The sequence below is a fragment of the Gorilla gorilla genome, chromosome 16, assembly GCF_029281585.2.
Source record: "Gorilla gorilla gorilla isolate KB3781 chromosome 16, NHGRI_mGorGor1-v2.1_pri, whole genome shotgun sequence".
In the NCBI taxonomy this organism is placed as follows: Eukaryota; Metazoa; Chordata; class Mammalia; order Primates; family Hominidae; genus Gorilla; species Gorilla gorilla.
Genome location: NC_073240.2, coordinates 22,594,111 through 22,608,277, shown reverse-complemented (window position 1 = coordinate 22,608,277; position 14,167 = coordinate 22,594,111). Strand labels below are relative to the sequence as shown.

The 14,167-nt window shown below is 50.5% G+C and overlaps 1 protein-coding gene across 1 annotated transcript; it reads left to right on the top strand.

Annotated features, from left to right (window-relative positions):
• The first annotated feature begins 3,823 nt into the window (after positions 1–3,823).
• LOC101136583 (tubulin alpha-3 chain) lies at positions 3,824–12,542 on the top strand. The gene is made up of 5 exons (XM_004054204.4): positions 3,824–4,584; positions 6,775–6,997; positions 7,944–8,092; positions 8,730–9,410; positions 12,155–12,542. Exons 1-5 carry the CDS (start codon positions 4,582–4,584, stop codon positions 12,449–12,451), a joined length of 1,353 nt encoding a protein of 450 aa, XP_004054252.2. The 5' UTR covers positions 3,824–4,581; the 3' UTR covers positions 12,452–12,542.
• Positions 12,543–14,167: the final 1,625 nt, after the last annotated feature.

The following is a 14,167-nucleotide window of genomic DNA, read 5'->3' as shown; positions in this document are numbered from 1 at the left end:
TTTAAATCAAAATCTCCCTGGGTGGAGAGCCACAGTTGGACTTACCGTGAGGTCAGCTGTACTGACAACCCAACCTTACCACTTGCTGCACTGATGACCCTGACCTCCCCGCAGCCAATCTGGTCAACAATGTGGTTGTTTAGTCACTGTCACACCTGCTGGACTGTGACTGGAAGTGAGGAGAGGTGGAGCAAGCTGGCAGGGCAGCTCCCGCATGGGGAGGAAAGGCCTCCCCAGGCCTCTCCCCGGCTCAGAGTTATTGTGACTACATTAAGCAATGAGACACCACCCAGCCCACACTGCAGTCCCAGACAAGTCATGCAGGTGAATGACACCACAGATGATCTTAAGTAGCAATTTCGGTTTACAATCTGGCACATTTTAGAGGACAGACCACAAACTATAGGTCCAAGGACTTAAGTGTATAAATGAATGTATTTTAGAAAACAGAACCTACTTGTGTTATTACTACTATACTGGCATTTGAACATCAAGTTTCACACATCTTACTAAAAACCAAATTTATGAAGAAGTTATGGGGGAATTACCCACATTTTAACAAATGGTCTTTTTTGCAGCTCCCTGTCATCACATGGTGGAGAGAGAAGGGGGAGTCACTGGTGTCAGGCGCAGCGTGTCACTGCAGATAACACAGACATAGTTCCTCATTCAAAATTGGCAGGGGTGGGGGAGTTGCTGCTTACTTTGTGGGGTTGAACTGGAGATGGCAGATGACTGTGAAGTGGGTGCCTGCTGCAGGCAAGGCGCTAGTAGGTAGCCATGACTGGGAGCCAAGCTCAGCCAGCTGACACAAGCTATGCAGCAACCGGCTGGTCCCTAGAACCAGGCTTGGCCCTGGTGTCCTGCATGCAGCAGGGACAGTCCATGAGTAGGAGTCCCAAGGAAGTCTTTAAACATCTGTATGAACTCAACCTTACAAAACTCTGCAAAGTCTCATAAGCCTTTCTCACCCAGAACTGAGCCACCTACCTTGCGCAGGTCCTCATTCTCCTGCCACACCATGCTGCCTCTCTGGCCCTGCCAGCCGCTGCGTAAAATCTTGGCAAAGTGTCCTTGTCCTCAAGTTGTCACTCAAGCCTGTTTGAATCTGAGCAAAAGAGGAAATAATTTGTGCTCCTTTCTGTGTAGTGACTATATGTAAACTTTGTTAGCTGGCTTACTGCAAGGATTTAATAATTGACAACACTTTTTTTTTAGCACTGTATACTAAATAAAATACAGAAGGCAGCAATACTTACAGGCCAGAAATACTGTTTACTACAAGTCAGTTACGGAATCATAACTTACAGTAAAAATGGGCACGTCCAAGACTCAATTTTTATTTTGTTATTTACAGTAGAATAAATATTTTGTTCCTAATTTTCCACACTCTCTACTGGGAATATGTGTTACTTTTATAATCAGAAAAATAAATATTGCAGTCATGTGGCACATAATGATGTTTTGGACAACAGCAGACAGCATATACAACAGTGGCCCCATAAGATTATAATACCATTATTTTTTGTGTAGCTTTTCTATGTTTAGATACACAAATCCTTACTGTATAGGTCTGTAGCTGAGGGGCAATATGCTGTACCATGTGGCCTAGGTGTGCAGTAGGCTGCTCCATGTAGGTTGATCTAAGTACACTCTATGATGTTCTCACGTCAACGAAATTGCCTGATGATGGCTTTCTGAGAGCGTATCCCAGCCTCTGAGGGACGCATGACTGTACTGAAGAGCATGGGGTGACATGGGCTACAGCTGAGTTCTGTGCATGATGTGGTTGGAGCCCTGAGGAAGGGGAGGGCTGTGGACTGAACTGTGTCCCCCCATTATTAGACACTGAAGCTCCGATCCCCAATGTGACTGTATTTGGGGATGGGGCCTATAACGAAATGATGACGATTATGTGAGGTCATAAGGGTGGGCCCTGATCCAGTAGGATTCGTGTCCTTATAAGAGACCAGGGAGCTTGAGTGCTGCCTTCCCCCACCCTGTGGGAGGACATGGTGCGAAGGTGGCTGTGTGCAAGCCAGGACAAGAGGCCTCTGGGACTTTTAGCCTCCAGAACTGTGAGAAAATAAAACTCTGTTGTTTAAGCTACTCAGTCAATGGTATTTTTTTAGGGCACCCGGAGCCGACTAAGATGGAAGGATTCACCCTTCTGGGGAGAAGAGGCAGGAGGCAAGAGGCCTCCTCTGGTTTTCCTGGCTCTCCACATATCTCCCTCCCTGCTCTTCCTCTTTGTGCCAAAACATCCTTCTAAGGGCAGACCTGATTGCACTGTTCAGAGGTCCCCAAAGCCCACAGAAAAGTCTCAACTCCTGGACCTCGTGAGTCCCATCCCACTGGGGGAGCTCCCTCTCTCTTCTCTGCTCTCCTCTCAGGAGGGAAAGTTAAGAGCCTGCTTGGCCACCCTCTAGGGAGATGCCATGATGGGGTGCTGCATCCTGGTGATGAGCTGGGGGTAAGCCAGCAAGTCTCCTCCAGGCCTTTTCTCAGAACTGAATACACACTGTTAAGATGATCTTTAGAAATGGAAGAATCAAACTGGGAAGAATTACACGCCTGTAGTCCCAGCCTACAAGGAAGCCTGAGGCATAAGGATCACTTGAGCCCAGGGGTTTTGAGTCCAGCCTGGTCAACATGGTGAGAACCAGTGTCCAAAAAATAAATAAATAAGCAATAAATAAATAAGGAAGAATCAGGTGACTGTTCCAGACTCCTCCAAAATGGGCATTGTGTCCCTACTCTGCTCTTCCCAGGACAGGGCTGTGCCTTCCCCTTTCCTGGTGGCCATAAACCCAGTCCCTCTCACTAAAGAAGAGAGAAAAGAAAAAGTGTTCAAAGCACTTTGAGTTATGCGAGGTGTGCAGAATGTATCAGGCCCAGAGAGACAGGAATATGGGACTTCAGTCACACACCTCATACCCATGCCCCAGCAGCTGTGTAAAGGCATTTTGTTCCTGACTAGCTTTATCTTCCTGTTACTAGAATTTGTGATACAAAAGACAATATAGAGCCAATAAATAGCTTATGTTATTTTCATATACATTCTTCTGGCCAGGCCAGCCAAGGTGGGAGGCTCCCTTCCGGCCAGGAGTTCAAGACCAGGCTGGGCAACACAGCAAGACTCTGTCTCTATTTGTAAAATTCTTGGTAAACAATTTAGAAACTGCCCCTTCTTTTCCTTTAAAAACCCATTTGTAACTGCGGCTAATTAGAGTGTATATTAAGGCAACTTGCATCTCCAAGGTTGCAGTTCGCAAACTTGGCCCAAATAAACTGTATTTATTTTTTATTTTTTGTGAGACGGAATCTCCCTCTGTCACCCAGGCTGGAGTGCAGTGGCACAATCTCGGCTCACTGCAACCTCCACCTCCCGGATTCAAGCGATTCTTGTGCCTCAGCCTCCCGAGTAGCTGGGATTACAGGCACCCATCACCATGTCCGGTTAATTTTATTCATTTTTTATTTTTTGTAGAAACGGGGGCAGGACGGGTCTTACCACATTGCCCAGGCTGGTTGCAAACTCCTGACCTCAAGCAATCCTCCGGCGGAGGCCTCCCAAAGCACTGGAATTACAGGCCTGAGCCACTGCGCCCGGCCCAACCTCTCCACCTATATTAATTTTACCTCTGCTTCTTCTTTTCTTTTCTTTTTTTTTTTTTTAAGACGGAGTCTCGCCCAGGCTGCAGTGCGATCTCGGCTCACTGCAACCTCTGCCTCCCGGGTTCAAGCAATTCCCCTGCCTCAGCCTCCCGAGTAGCTGGGATTACAGGCGCGCCCACCATACCCGGATAGTTTTTGTATTTTTAGTAGAGACGGGATTTCACCACGTTGGCCAGGTTGGTCTCCAGCTCCTGACTTCAGGTGATCTGCCTGCCTCTGCCTCCGAAGTGATGGGATTACAGACGTGAGCCACCGAAACCCACTCACTTTTTCCTTTTAGATCACAAAAGTGATCGAATCCCGCCACTTCCCGGGTGCTGGGTGGGAAGGTGGGGTGATTGCCGTGCTGCTGTGACTTGGGTAGATGCTGTGAAGGCTTCTCAAAGGCGGCCATGTTTGCAAAGATCTGAATAAGGCACCTCCAGAGGAACCGGCCTGGGGCAACTGGGGAGGAGGCAACGGCACAAGTTCGTGGTCAAGCCACTGCAAGGCTGGGAGCTTACTTAACAAAGCAATGTTCCTCCACCTATAAAGATGCAGTAGCTGCTCCAACCCGGGTCAGAGGACCCCCGGAAACGTCTCAGCCCACACACTGCCCTCTAACCCCACTGCCTTCCCACCAGTCCTGCATCCAGTCAGAGGGCCCTCTCTGAGCCCGCTGCCTTCCCGCCAATCCTGCATCCAATCAGAGGGCGCCCCCACTACGCGGTTTGCACAACGGCCAATCGAAACTAGGATCCGAGCCTTGGCCCGCCTCCCAGGAGATCCGGACCAATGGTGGCCTGGCACCAGCAGGCCAATCCCAGACAGCGCACGGCGGGAGGCTGTCGTTGGACGTGCGCAGCTGCAGCGGCGGTTGAGGTCAAGTAGTAGCGTTGGGCTGCGGCAGCGGAGGAGCTCGACATGGTAAGGCCAGGTCACTTCCACCCCGCAGACGCCCAGGCTGGAGGGTGGACGAAGTTGGCCTCCTGAGGTGGCTGGATGGAGGGATGCTGTTGCGGGCCAGGGTGCAGAGAGGAGGTCAGAGAAGGATGCGGGGCTCAGGGCGGGACACGAGGACACGGGATCGTCTACTGGGTCTGCGGGCTCCAGGGCAGGGACGGCAGCTTTTGTTTTAGACGAAGCTGCCGGCCTTGAGTCAGTGGACGGGGAGCATTGACCGTGTCCTGTCCCCCAGAGAGCAAACAGTGGTGGTGCCGCCTCCTGAAGACAGAAGGGCACTGCTCCCGCTTTCCGGTCTCCAAACGTCTCTGTCCTATTGGAAACCACTGAGGAGCCCCAGGAGCCTTGCTGATGGAGGCAAGGGCTGTGGACATTGGTCAGATCAGGAATTAAAGCTCAGACGGGAGTTGGAGGCGGGGAATCCCCTGAGGTCAGGGGCTCCTCACTAGCCTGGCCAATATGGCTTAATCCCTTCTTTACTAAAAATAGAAAAATTCCCGGGGTGGAGGCGGGGATCTGTGGTTCCAGCTACTCGGGAGGCTGAGGTGGGAGGGTCAGCTGAGCCCAGGACTTCGAGGCCGCAGTGAGTCATGATGGTGCCACTGCACTCCAGCTTGTGCGACAGAGAGAGAGAGACCCTGCCCCCCCCCAAAAAAAAAAAAAGCAACCAACGCATTCACATAAAGAATAGATTTACAAGTCCCAAGTCCGAATAGCAGTGTCCGTGGTTTGTCAAGTATGTTTTTTTTTTTTTTGAAACGGCTCAACAACAGCTCTGTTGCCCAGGCTGGAGCACAGTTGCATGATCACGGCTCCCTGCAGCCTTGAACCCCTGGGCTCCAGCAATCCTCCTGCCTCAGCCTCCTGAGTAGCTGGGACTACAGGTGTGTGCTGCCACAGCTAGCTAATGTTTAAATTTTTCGGCCGGGCGCTGTGGCTCACGCCTGTAATCCCAGCACTTTGGGAGGCCAAGGCGGGCATATCAAAAGGTCAGGAGATCAAGACCATCCTGGCTAACACGGTGAAACCCCATCTCTACTAAAAATACAAAAAATTAGTTGGGCATAGTGGCCTGTAGTCCCAGCTACATGGGAGGCTGAGGCAGGAGAATTGCTTGAACCCGGGAGGCAGAGGCTGCAGTGAGCTGAGATTGTGCCACTGCACTCCAGCCTGGGTGACAGAGCAAGACTCTGTTTAAAAAAAAAAAAATTTTTTTCATAGTTGCCCAGGCTGGTCTCAAACTGGTCCCAAGCGATCTCAGCTCAGCCTCCCAAAGTGCTGGAATTACAGGCATGAGCCACCACACCTGGCTTGGCAGGGCTTAAAGAAACCACCAAAGGACAGTGCAGTGTCCCAGTACTGATGACGTCTGGGAGCCATTACACTCCTAGGCTTCAAGGGGTGGAGGGGAGGGAGTGCTTACGAAAAATTGAGAGGGTAACTTTATGAAGAGGGCCACCTGCCAAAAGTGTGGCCTTGATGGAGGGATTTGTATCGCCCATGAAAGTAGAGCAGGAAGGGGCCAAGGGGAGAGTACTCTGACGCCACTCTCCTCCAGCCTCCTGGTCTCCTGCTGCTGCCTGTCATTGAACAAACGAGCACGAAGCCAGAGAGCAAGGAAGGCCTCTGATGCTGTCCTCATGGGTCAGCCTCGGAGAGCACAGGGCGGGTGGTGAATGATGGAGGGTAGATCTGGGGGTGCAGAGAGAGGACACATACTGAACACCTGGGCTTGGACCACAGTGACCTGGGACCTACTCTCTATTTCCTTACCCAACCCCATTACCTTATCCTTTGATAGGACATAATCAAAAACTGCTATGTATTCTTCAGAGAATTACTGTGACTGGCTATAATGTGGGTTTGATTACTGATATTACATGGCTTCCAAGTTTTAAAATAATCTAATTTTTGTGTAGTGGCAAACATTAGGTTCTAGGGCTACCTCTGGAACTTAGCAGCTGGGATGGTGTAGAGCAAGTAAGTTTTCACAGGGATAAAGGGGTCAGTCACCTAACCCTCCTAGGAAATATCAATTGTGAAAGCACCAGATACTGAAGCAGTATATAAATATTAAATTAGAATATTTTGCATACCATATAGCTTCAAGTTGCCTTGAAGTGAATGGGTCTACATTTATGTTCTGGTTCACAGCGTGAGTGTATCTCTATCCACGTGGGGCAGGCAGGAGTCCAGATCGGCAATGCCTGCTGGGAACTGTACTGCCTGGAACATGGAATTCAGCCCGATGGTCAGATGCCAAGTGATAAAACCATTGGTGGCGGGGACGACTCCTTCAACACGTTCTTCAGTGAGACTGGAGCTGGCAAGCACGTGCCCAGAGCAGTGTTTGTGGACCTGGAGCCCACTGTGGTCGGTAGGTGCTCGGGTCCTGGATGGCAGCTTTCCTAGGAGGGTGGGAGAGCATCGTCGGTAAGGCCCCATGTGGGCTCCTTTGAATCCTCCTGCAGAAGGTATGAGATAGACAAGCATATTCCCATGGTGTTAACAGAAACTGAAAGGTTCGTGATTAAAGTGTCTGTGAGACTCGGCTCCTAAGTTAGGAAAACCTGGCCTACAGGGAAAAGCTGCTTTGCCAACAGTAAGATGGGCTGTGGAGAGATTCCGTCGTGGCTGCCTCAGCCCTGTTCAGGTGGCCCTGCCTGCAGGGCACAATGGCATTGGTTTCCTCCTGAATGCTGTGTACTCTTACGCTGGTGCAAGAGAGTCTTGACCTGCATCTTAGGCATAGAAGGTTAAGTACAGAACAGTCATTTGCTTCCTCCAGATTAGAAGCCCAGGATAGTTTCCAAGGAGAGCTGCAAAGAGACAGCCCCTTTCAGTGGCCCCACATGAGATGACAGTGTCACCTGAAAGCCTGTGGGGCCCAGGCCACACAGGGTGCCCTGATGGGACTGCCCTGCAGAAGTCACACTGACCTGGTGACTTCTCAGTTTGTAAGCATTTTTAACTTACAGCCTTCGATGTAGCTACATGTAGGAAAGAATTATGTACCTGTAGAATTACCTGTGTGGGGGTGCTGGAGCTTATTTCCCTTCACTGGGAGCTGGTCGTGCTGACATTTATATTGTAAGCTGAGTTTCACTTCCTAGAGTCATGAATCACAGTTTGGTTATCACACATTTGCACTTTGGTTATCACACAGAGACATTTTCTGCCAGACACTGCCACTGTTGACCTACAACATGTAGGTCATGTACTTTGAACAGCATGTACTTTGTAGAAGTGAACAGTCCTGGAATGTGTCCATCTTGGTGAGTACAGGCCTTAAAGATTCACAGTACATACGGTCTCTTTTGTAGATGAAGTGCGCACAGGAACCTATAGGCAGCTCTTCCACCCAGAGCAGCTGATCACCGGGAAGGAAGATGCGGCCAATAATTACGCCAGAGGCCATTACACCATCGGCAAGGAGATCGTCGACCTGGTCCTGGACCGGATCCGCAAACTGGTAAGAAGAGAAGGCTTCATGTGACCATTGTCCTGCACAGGAGGGTAGATCTTAGATTGTGAAGGGGAGGTCATTTTGTCAAAACCTAGACCAGCGCGTTGGCTGGGTCTGGTGGCTCACGCCTGTAATCCAAACACTTTGGGAGGCCAAGGTGGGCAGTCACCTGAAGTCAAGAGTTTGAGACCAGCCTGGCCAACATGGTGAAACCCTGTCTTTACTAAAAATACACAAATTAGTCAGGCGTGGTGGTGCCTGCCTGTAGTCCCAGCTACTCAGGAAGCTGAGGCAGGAGAATGGCTTGAGCCCGGGAGGCAGAGGTAGCACTGAGCGGAGTTCATGCCACTGCACTCCGGCCTGGGCAACAGAGTGAGATTCTATCAAAAAAAAAAAAAAAAAAACAACTTAGACCAGCATCTTGAGTCCTATTGCGTCTGCAATGGTCTTAGTCTGAAGTATGCATGGTGATTTGTCTGTAGATCTTTGTCTGCTTTTCTTTGCTTCAGAGTGTACTGCGTGTTTATTATGGATGACTGGAATCCATATCAAGTCTTCAGAGGCAGAGAAGTGGCCCTGGCTTGGTGGAGATTGGTGGTGTGGCTTCCACGGGCATTGATTCATGTTGTCTGGTTTCTCTCAGGCAGATCTGTGCACGGGACTGCAGGGCTTCCTCATCTTCCACAGCTTTGGGGGCGGCACTGGCTCTGGGTTCGCATCTCTGCTCATGGAGCGGCTCTCAGTGGATTACGGCAAGAAGTCCAAGCTAGAGTTTGCCATTTACCCAGCCCCCCAGGTCTCCACGGCCGTGGTGGAGCCCTACAACTCCATCCTGACCACCCACACGACCCTGGAACATTCTGACTGTGCCTTCATGGTCGACAATGAAGCCATCTATGACATATGTCGGCGCAACCTGGACATCGAGCGTCCCACGTACACCAACCTCAATCGCCTGATTGGGCAGATCGTGTCCTCCATCACGGCCTCCCTGCGATTCGACGGGGCCCTGAATGTGGACTTGACGGAATTCCAGACCAACCTAGTGCCGTACCCCCGCATCCACTTCCCCCTGGCCACCTACGCCCCGGTCATCTCAGCCGAGAAGGCCTACCACGAGCAGCTGTCCGTGGCTGAGATCACCAATGCCTGCTTCGAGCCAGCCAATCAGATGGTCAAGTGTGACCCTCGCCACGGCAAGTACATGGCCTGCTGCATGTTGTACAGGGGGGATGTGGTCCCGAAAGATGTCAACGCGGCCATCGCCACCATCAAGACCAAGCGCACCATCCAGTTTGTAGATTGGTGCCCAACTGGATTTAAGGTATGACTGGGTAATGTGGAGTCCTTGTACCTTTCAGCAAGCAACAGACACACAGAGTAATGCTGCCCCTGAAGGCCCACATCCTTTGAGGATACTACCCCTATTCCATGGGCTAGGCACATGTGCATCAATTAGTGAACCAGAGTGATCATTAATTCAGTGATGTCTTTTTTTTTTTTTTTTTTTTGAGGCAGAGTCTAGCTTTGTCGCCCAGGCTGGAGTAAAGTGGTGTGATCTCAGCTTACTGCAATCTCCATCAGCCTCTCAAGTAGCTGGAATTACAGGCACCCACCACCACGCCCAGTTAATTTTTATGTTTTTAGCAGAAACAGGGTTATGCCATGTTGGTCAGGCTGGTCTTGAACTCCTGACCTCAGGTGAGCCACTCACCTTGGCCACCCAAAGTGCTGGGGTTAGAGGCATGAGCCACCGCGCCTGGCCCAGTGATGTCTTTTGAACTCTCTTTCTGAGTCATTACACTATGTATCTGTGATGAGCTTTACTTACTTTTTTGTTGTTGTTGAGAAGGCTGGAGTGCAGTGGTGTGATCTCGGCTCACTGCAACCTCTGCTTCCCAGGCTCAAGTGATTCTCTCACCTCAGACTCCTGAGTAGCTGGGACCACAGACATGCACCACCACACCCAGCTAATTTTTGTGTATTTAGTAAAGGGATTTCACCATGTTGGCCAAGCTGGTCTCAAATTCCTGGTCTTAAGTGATCTGCTTGTCTTAGCCTCCCAAAATGCTGGGATTACGGGCATGAGCCACTGTGCTCAACCCTATTTATTTACTTTTTTGAGACAGAATCCCACCTGTCACCCAGGCTGGAGTGCAGTGTGGTGATCACAGCTCTCCACTAAAAATACAAAAATCGGATGGGCATGGTGGCCCATGCCTATAATCCAGCACTTTGGGAGGCCAAGGCAGGCAGATCACCTGAGGTCAGGAGTTTGACACCAGCCTGGCCAACAGGGCAAAATCCCGTGTCTACTAAAAACACAAAAATTAGCCGGGTATGGTGGTGGGCACCTGTAATCCCAGCTACTGAGGAGGCTGAGGCAGGAGAATCACTGGGACCCAGGAGGTGGAGGTTGCAGTGAGAAGATATCACTCCACTGCACCCCAGCCTGGGTGAAAGCACAAGACTGTCTCAAAAAAAGAAAAAAAGACAAGCTCATACGAATTCTAGGCCTTACAGGTTACACGACCTCTGTCACACCTACCCCACTCTGCTGTTGGATAGCAAAATCAATCTGCAAATGAAGGGGTGTGGTGGCTGTGTTCAGACAAGATCTTACAAAATTAGGTGGCTAGTCTAGCAGCTGTGCTAACCCCTGAAGGAGAGGAAGAGACACCCACAGTAGGAAATCCCAGTCAGAACTGACTGCAGTGGTCTCCCCCAACAGAGACGGTGGGGGTCTGAGCCAGAGGCAGCAGGGAAAGCACAGCACAAGAACGCACAGGCCCAACAGAGAAATGCCACAGGATTTAGTAACCAACTATTGATAAAGCTGAAAGAGGACAGCAAGGTTTCTTTTGTGTCAGTGGAAGATGGGGACAGATTTTGTGTCTGAGGCAAACCCAGGCCAAAATTACTAGGCTGCCCGGAAAAGAAATAAAGACGTTGCTGCTTTTTGTTTCGTTTTGTTTTTGAGACGGACTCTTGCTGTGTTGCCCAGGGTGGAGTGCAGTGGCATGACCTCAGCTCACTGCAAGCTCCGCCTCCTGGGTTCATGCCATTCTCTCGCCTCAGCCTCTCGAGTAGATGGGACTACAGGCGTCTGCCACCACGCCCGGCTAATTTTGTTTTTGTATTTTTAGTAGAGACTGGGTTTCACCATGTTAGCCAGGATGGTCTCGATCTCCTGACCTCGTGATCTGTCCACCTCGGCCTCCCAAAGTGCTGGGATTACAGGTGTGGGTCACCGTGCCCGGCCTTTTTATTTTTTTTGAGATAGGGTCTTGCTCTGTCACCCAAGGAGTGGTAGGATCTCAGCTCATTGGAACCTCTGCCCTCCAGGCTCAAGCGATCCTCCCACCTCAGCCTCCTGAGTAGCTGGGACCACAGGTGCACGACACCATGCCCAGCTAATTTTTTTGTATTTTTGGTAGAGACAGGGTCTTGCCATACTGCCCAGGCTGGTCTCAAACTCAGTTCAAGAAATCCACCTTGGCCTCCCAAAGAGCTGGGATAATGGGTGTGAGCCACTGCACCTGTTGCTTTTTTCATCACAAAAAACTCATTCTTTTTTTAAGTCAAATCCTCCATGAGACAGTGGAGTGAAGGATGTTGTGAAGCAGTTTATAGTAATGCCCAAGTTAAAATAAAATATATACACTACCTACAAGATTCCCCAAAATGCCCATAAAATTACTAAGTTCAACCTACCTTTTCCACATGAATTCTACCACCCAAAAAAGGGGCACAAAAATCCTTTAGAAAATGCCTTATTCTTAAAAAAAAAAAAATGCTGGGCATGCTGCCTCATGCCTGTAATCCTAGCACTTTGGGAGGCTGGAGTGGGTGGATCGATTGGGCCCAGGAGTTTGAGGCCAGCCTGGGCAACATATGTTGTCTGGAACTGTCACCCTGCCTGGCACAGAGAAGGGCTTAGTGACATTTGTGGGGTGAACTGAGAATTCTCCTGTTCACCTACAGGGTGTCTTCTTTTTGAGGAAAAGCAGCCACCATTTCCAGGTTTGATATAAGCTTCATGGACTGTTTCTTCCTCTTCTCCGGCAGGTGGGCATTAACTACCAGCCCCCCACGGTGGTCCCCGGGGGAGACCTGGCCAAGGTGCAGCGGGCTGTGTGCATGCTGAGCAACACCACGGCCATCGCGGAGGCCTGGGCTCGCCTGGACCATAAGTTCGATCTCATGTATGCCAAGCGGGCCTTTGTGCACTGGTACGTGGGAGAAGGCATGGAGGAGGGGGAGTTCTCTGAGGCCCGTGAGGACCTGGCAGCTCTGGAGAAGGATTATGAAGAGGTGGGCGTGGATTCCTTTGAAGCTGAGGCTGAAGAAGGTGAAGAATACTGAGGGGAGGGTGTGGTGGGTTCTCCACTCCACTGCCACCCACAGCGTGGCTGCTTTCAAGTTCTTTGCAATTAAAGGTTCTGTATAAAACCAAGACCTCTGTGTATCGTACTGCTTAGCTTTGCCTGCAGGAGCAGGTGGGACCCCCAGAGCCTGCATGGACGGTGGTGGGGTGCCAGCCTGCCCTGCTAGCATGGAGTTGGGTGCAGCGGGATGGTACATACTTAAGGAGCTGCCACAGAAGTAACTTGACACGGTGAAATAGATTTCCTAAATTCTAGGAAAGCACAGTCAGGGTTTTCAACTGAATTTGCAATTTTGGGGGCTTCTCTATTGATGGGTGATGCGAGCTAAAAAGAAGAGGCTAGACGTGGAGTGTTTAAATCTGAGGTCTGTGGATGGGGCTTGTCCATGAAATCCCTAAAGCTGCGGGTCAAATGTGTAAGGTCAGGGCATTTTAGAAGGAAAAGAGTGTTACTGTGTTCTGCACAGCATTCGTGACCCACAGAAGGTTACAACACACCCAGCCTTCCACAGTAACCTGGAAGACAGCATTTGCCCTCCGTGCACACACACGGCCACTCTGCCCCTCAGCACTGTCAATCAATGATCTTGGTAGAAAACCTCCCACTTCCACTTCAAGTGAAGCTTGCTGATGTTTTATAAAAAACCTGGCAATCCAGATGCCTTTTCTCAGAACCCAAATCAGGTCCAGGAAGTTGACCCATGGTGAAGGGACCTGGTTAGTTCAGCTGTGGCACAACCAGGAATGGCACAAAAACGTCATTCTAAGTCTGTGCCTTAATATAATTAAAAAAAAAACGGTAGGGAATGTCTGACCTGGATGCTCTGCATCTCGGAAAGGTTTATCATCAACTGAAGGAGACAACATGTAGCCTTTGCCGGGGACAGTGGTGTGACAAGTCTCTGCCCTATCCTAGGTGCTTCTCTGTGTAGGGCTCTTCCCATGCCCGCCCCCCTTGGGCAGCCTGGTAGTGCTGGGCATGTGGGGCATCCTCTGGCTGGATCCTTTGTGGCCGCTGCATTCCACCAGGGCCAGTGCTCCCCCGAGGGCAGTGCTGCCTGTGTTTCTCTCTGAGGAGACAAAGCACAATGATTAGGAATGGGTGAGCCCTGTAACTGCAGCATCTACTATACTCACGCTCCTTGAGCAACATGGTGTCTACACATTTCCATCAAAGCCGCTTCAGCTAGAGACCCTGCATCAGCCTTGAGTCCTGAGGCCCAGAACCACTAAAGACAGGTCATGCCCCAGAAGCCCTTGGCAGTGTGTGCAAGGGACCCTTTAGGATGTGTCCCAGGAGCAAAGCCATGCAGAGAGCACACTGCCAAGGGAACATTTTGAAAGGACACACACCACAGGTCCATTTAGGGAAAGGTAGCCATGGCCAGTTCACACCTGGCCTGGACAGCAAACCTGGTCTGCCCTGATGGTGCCAGCAGTGGCAGCAGCAGCAGGGGCTCGCCGCCTCATCCTCCAGGTGTGTTCACGCTGGACCGTACATCTGAGCTGCCCCAGACAGTGATAGGCAGGAAGTACTGCAGTCATCAAGTCCTGGAATCAGGTTTCTGATTTTGATTTTGGAAGCTCTTACGTTGTTTCCTACCTACCCAAGTGTTCTGCAAACACTGGTCAAGCCTCTTGCTCTTGGGTTTAGCTGTTGATTCCACAGCTGGGTTCCTGCCACAGTCTGAATG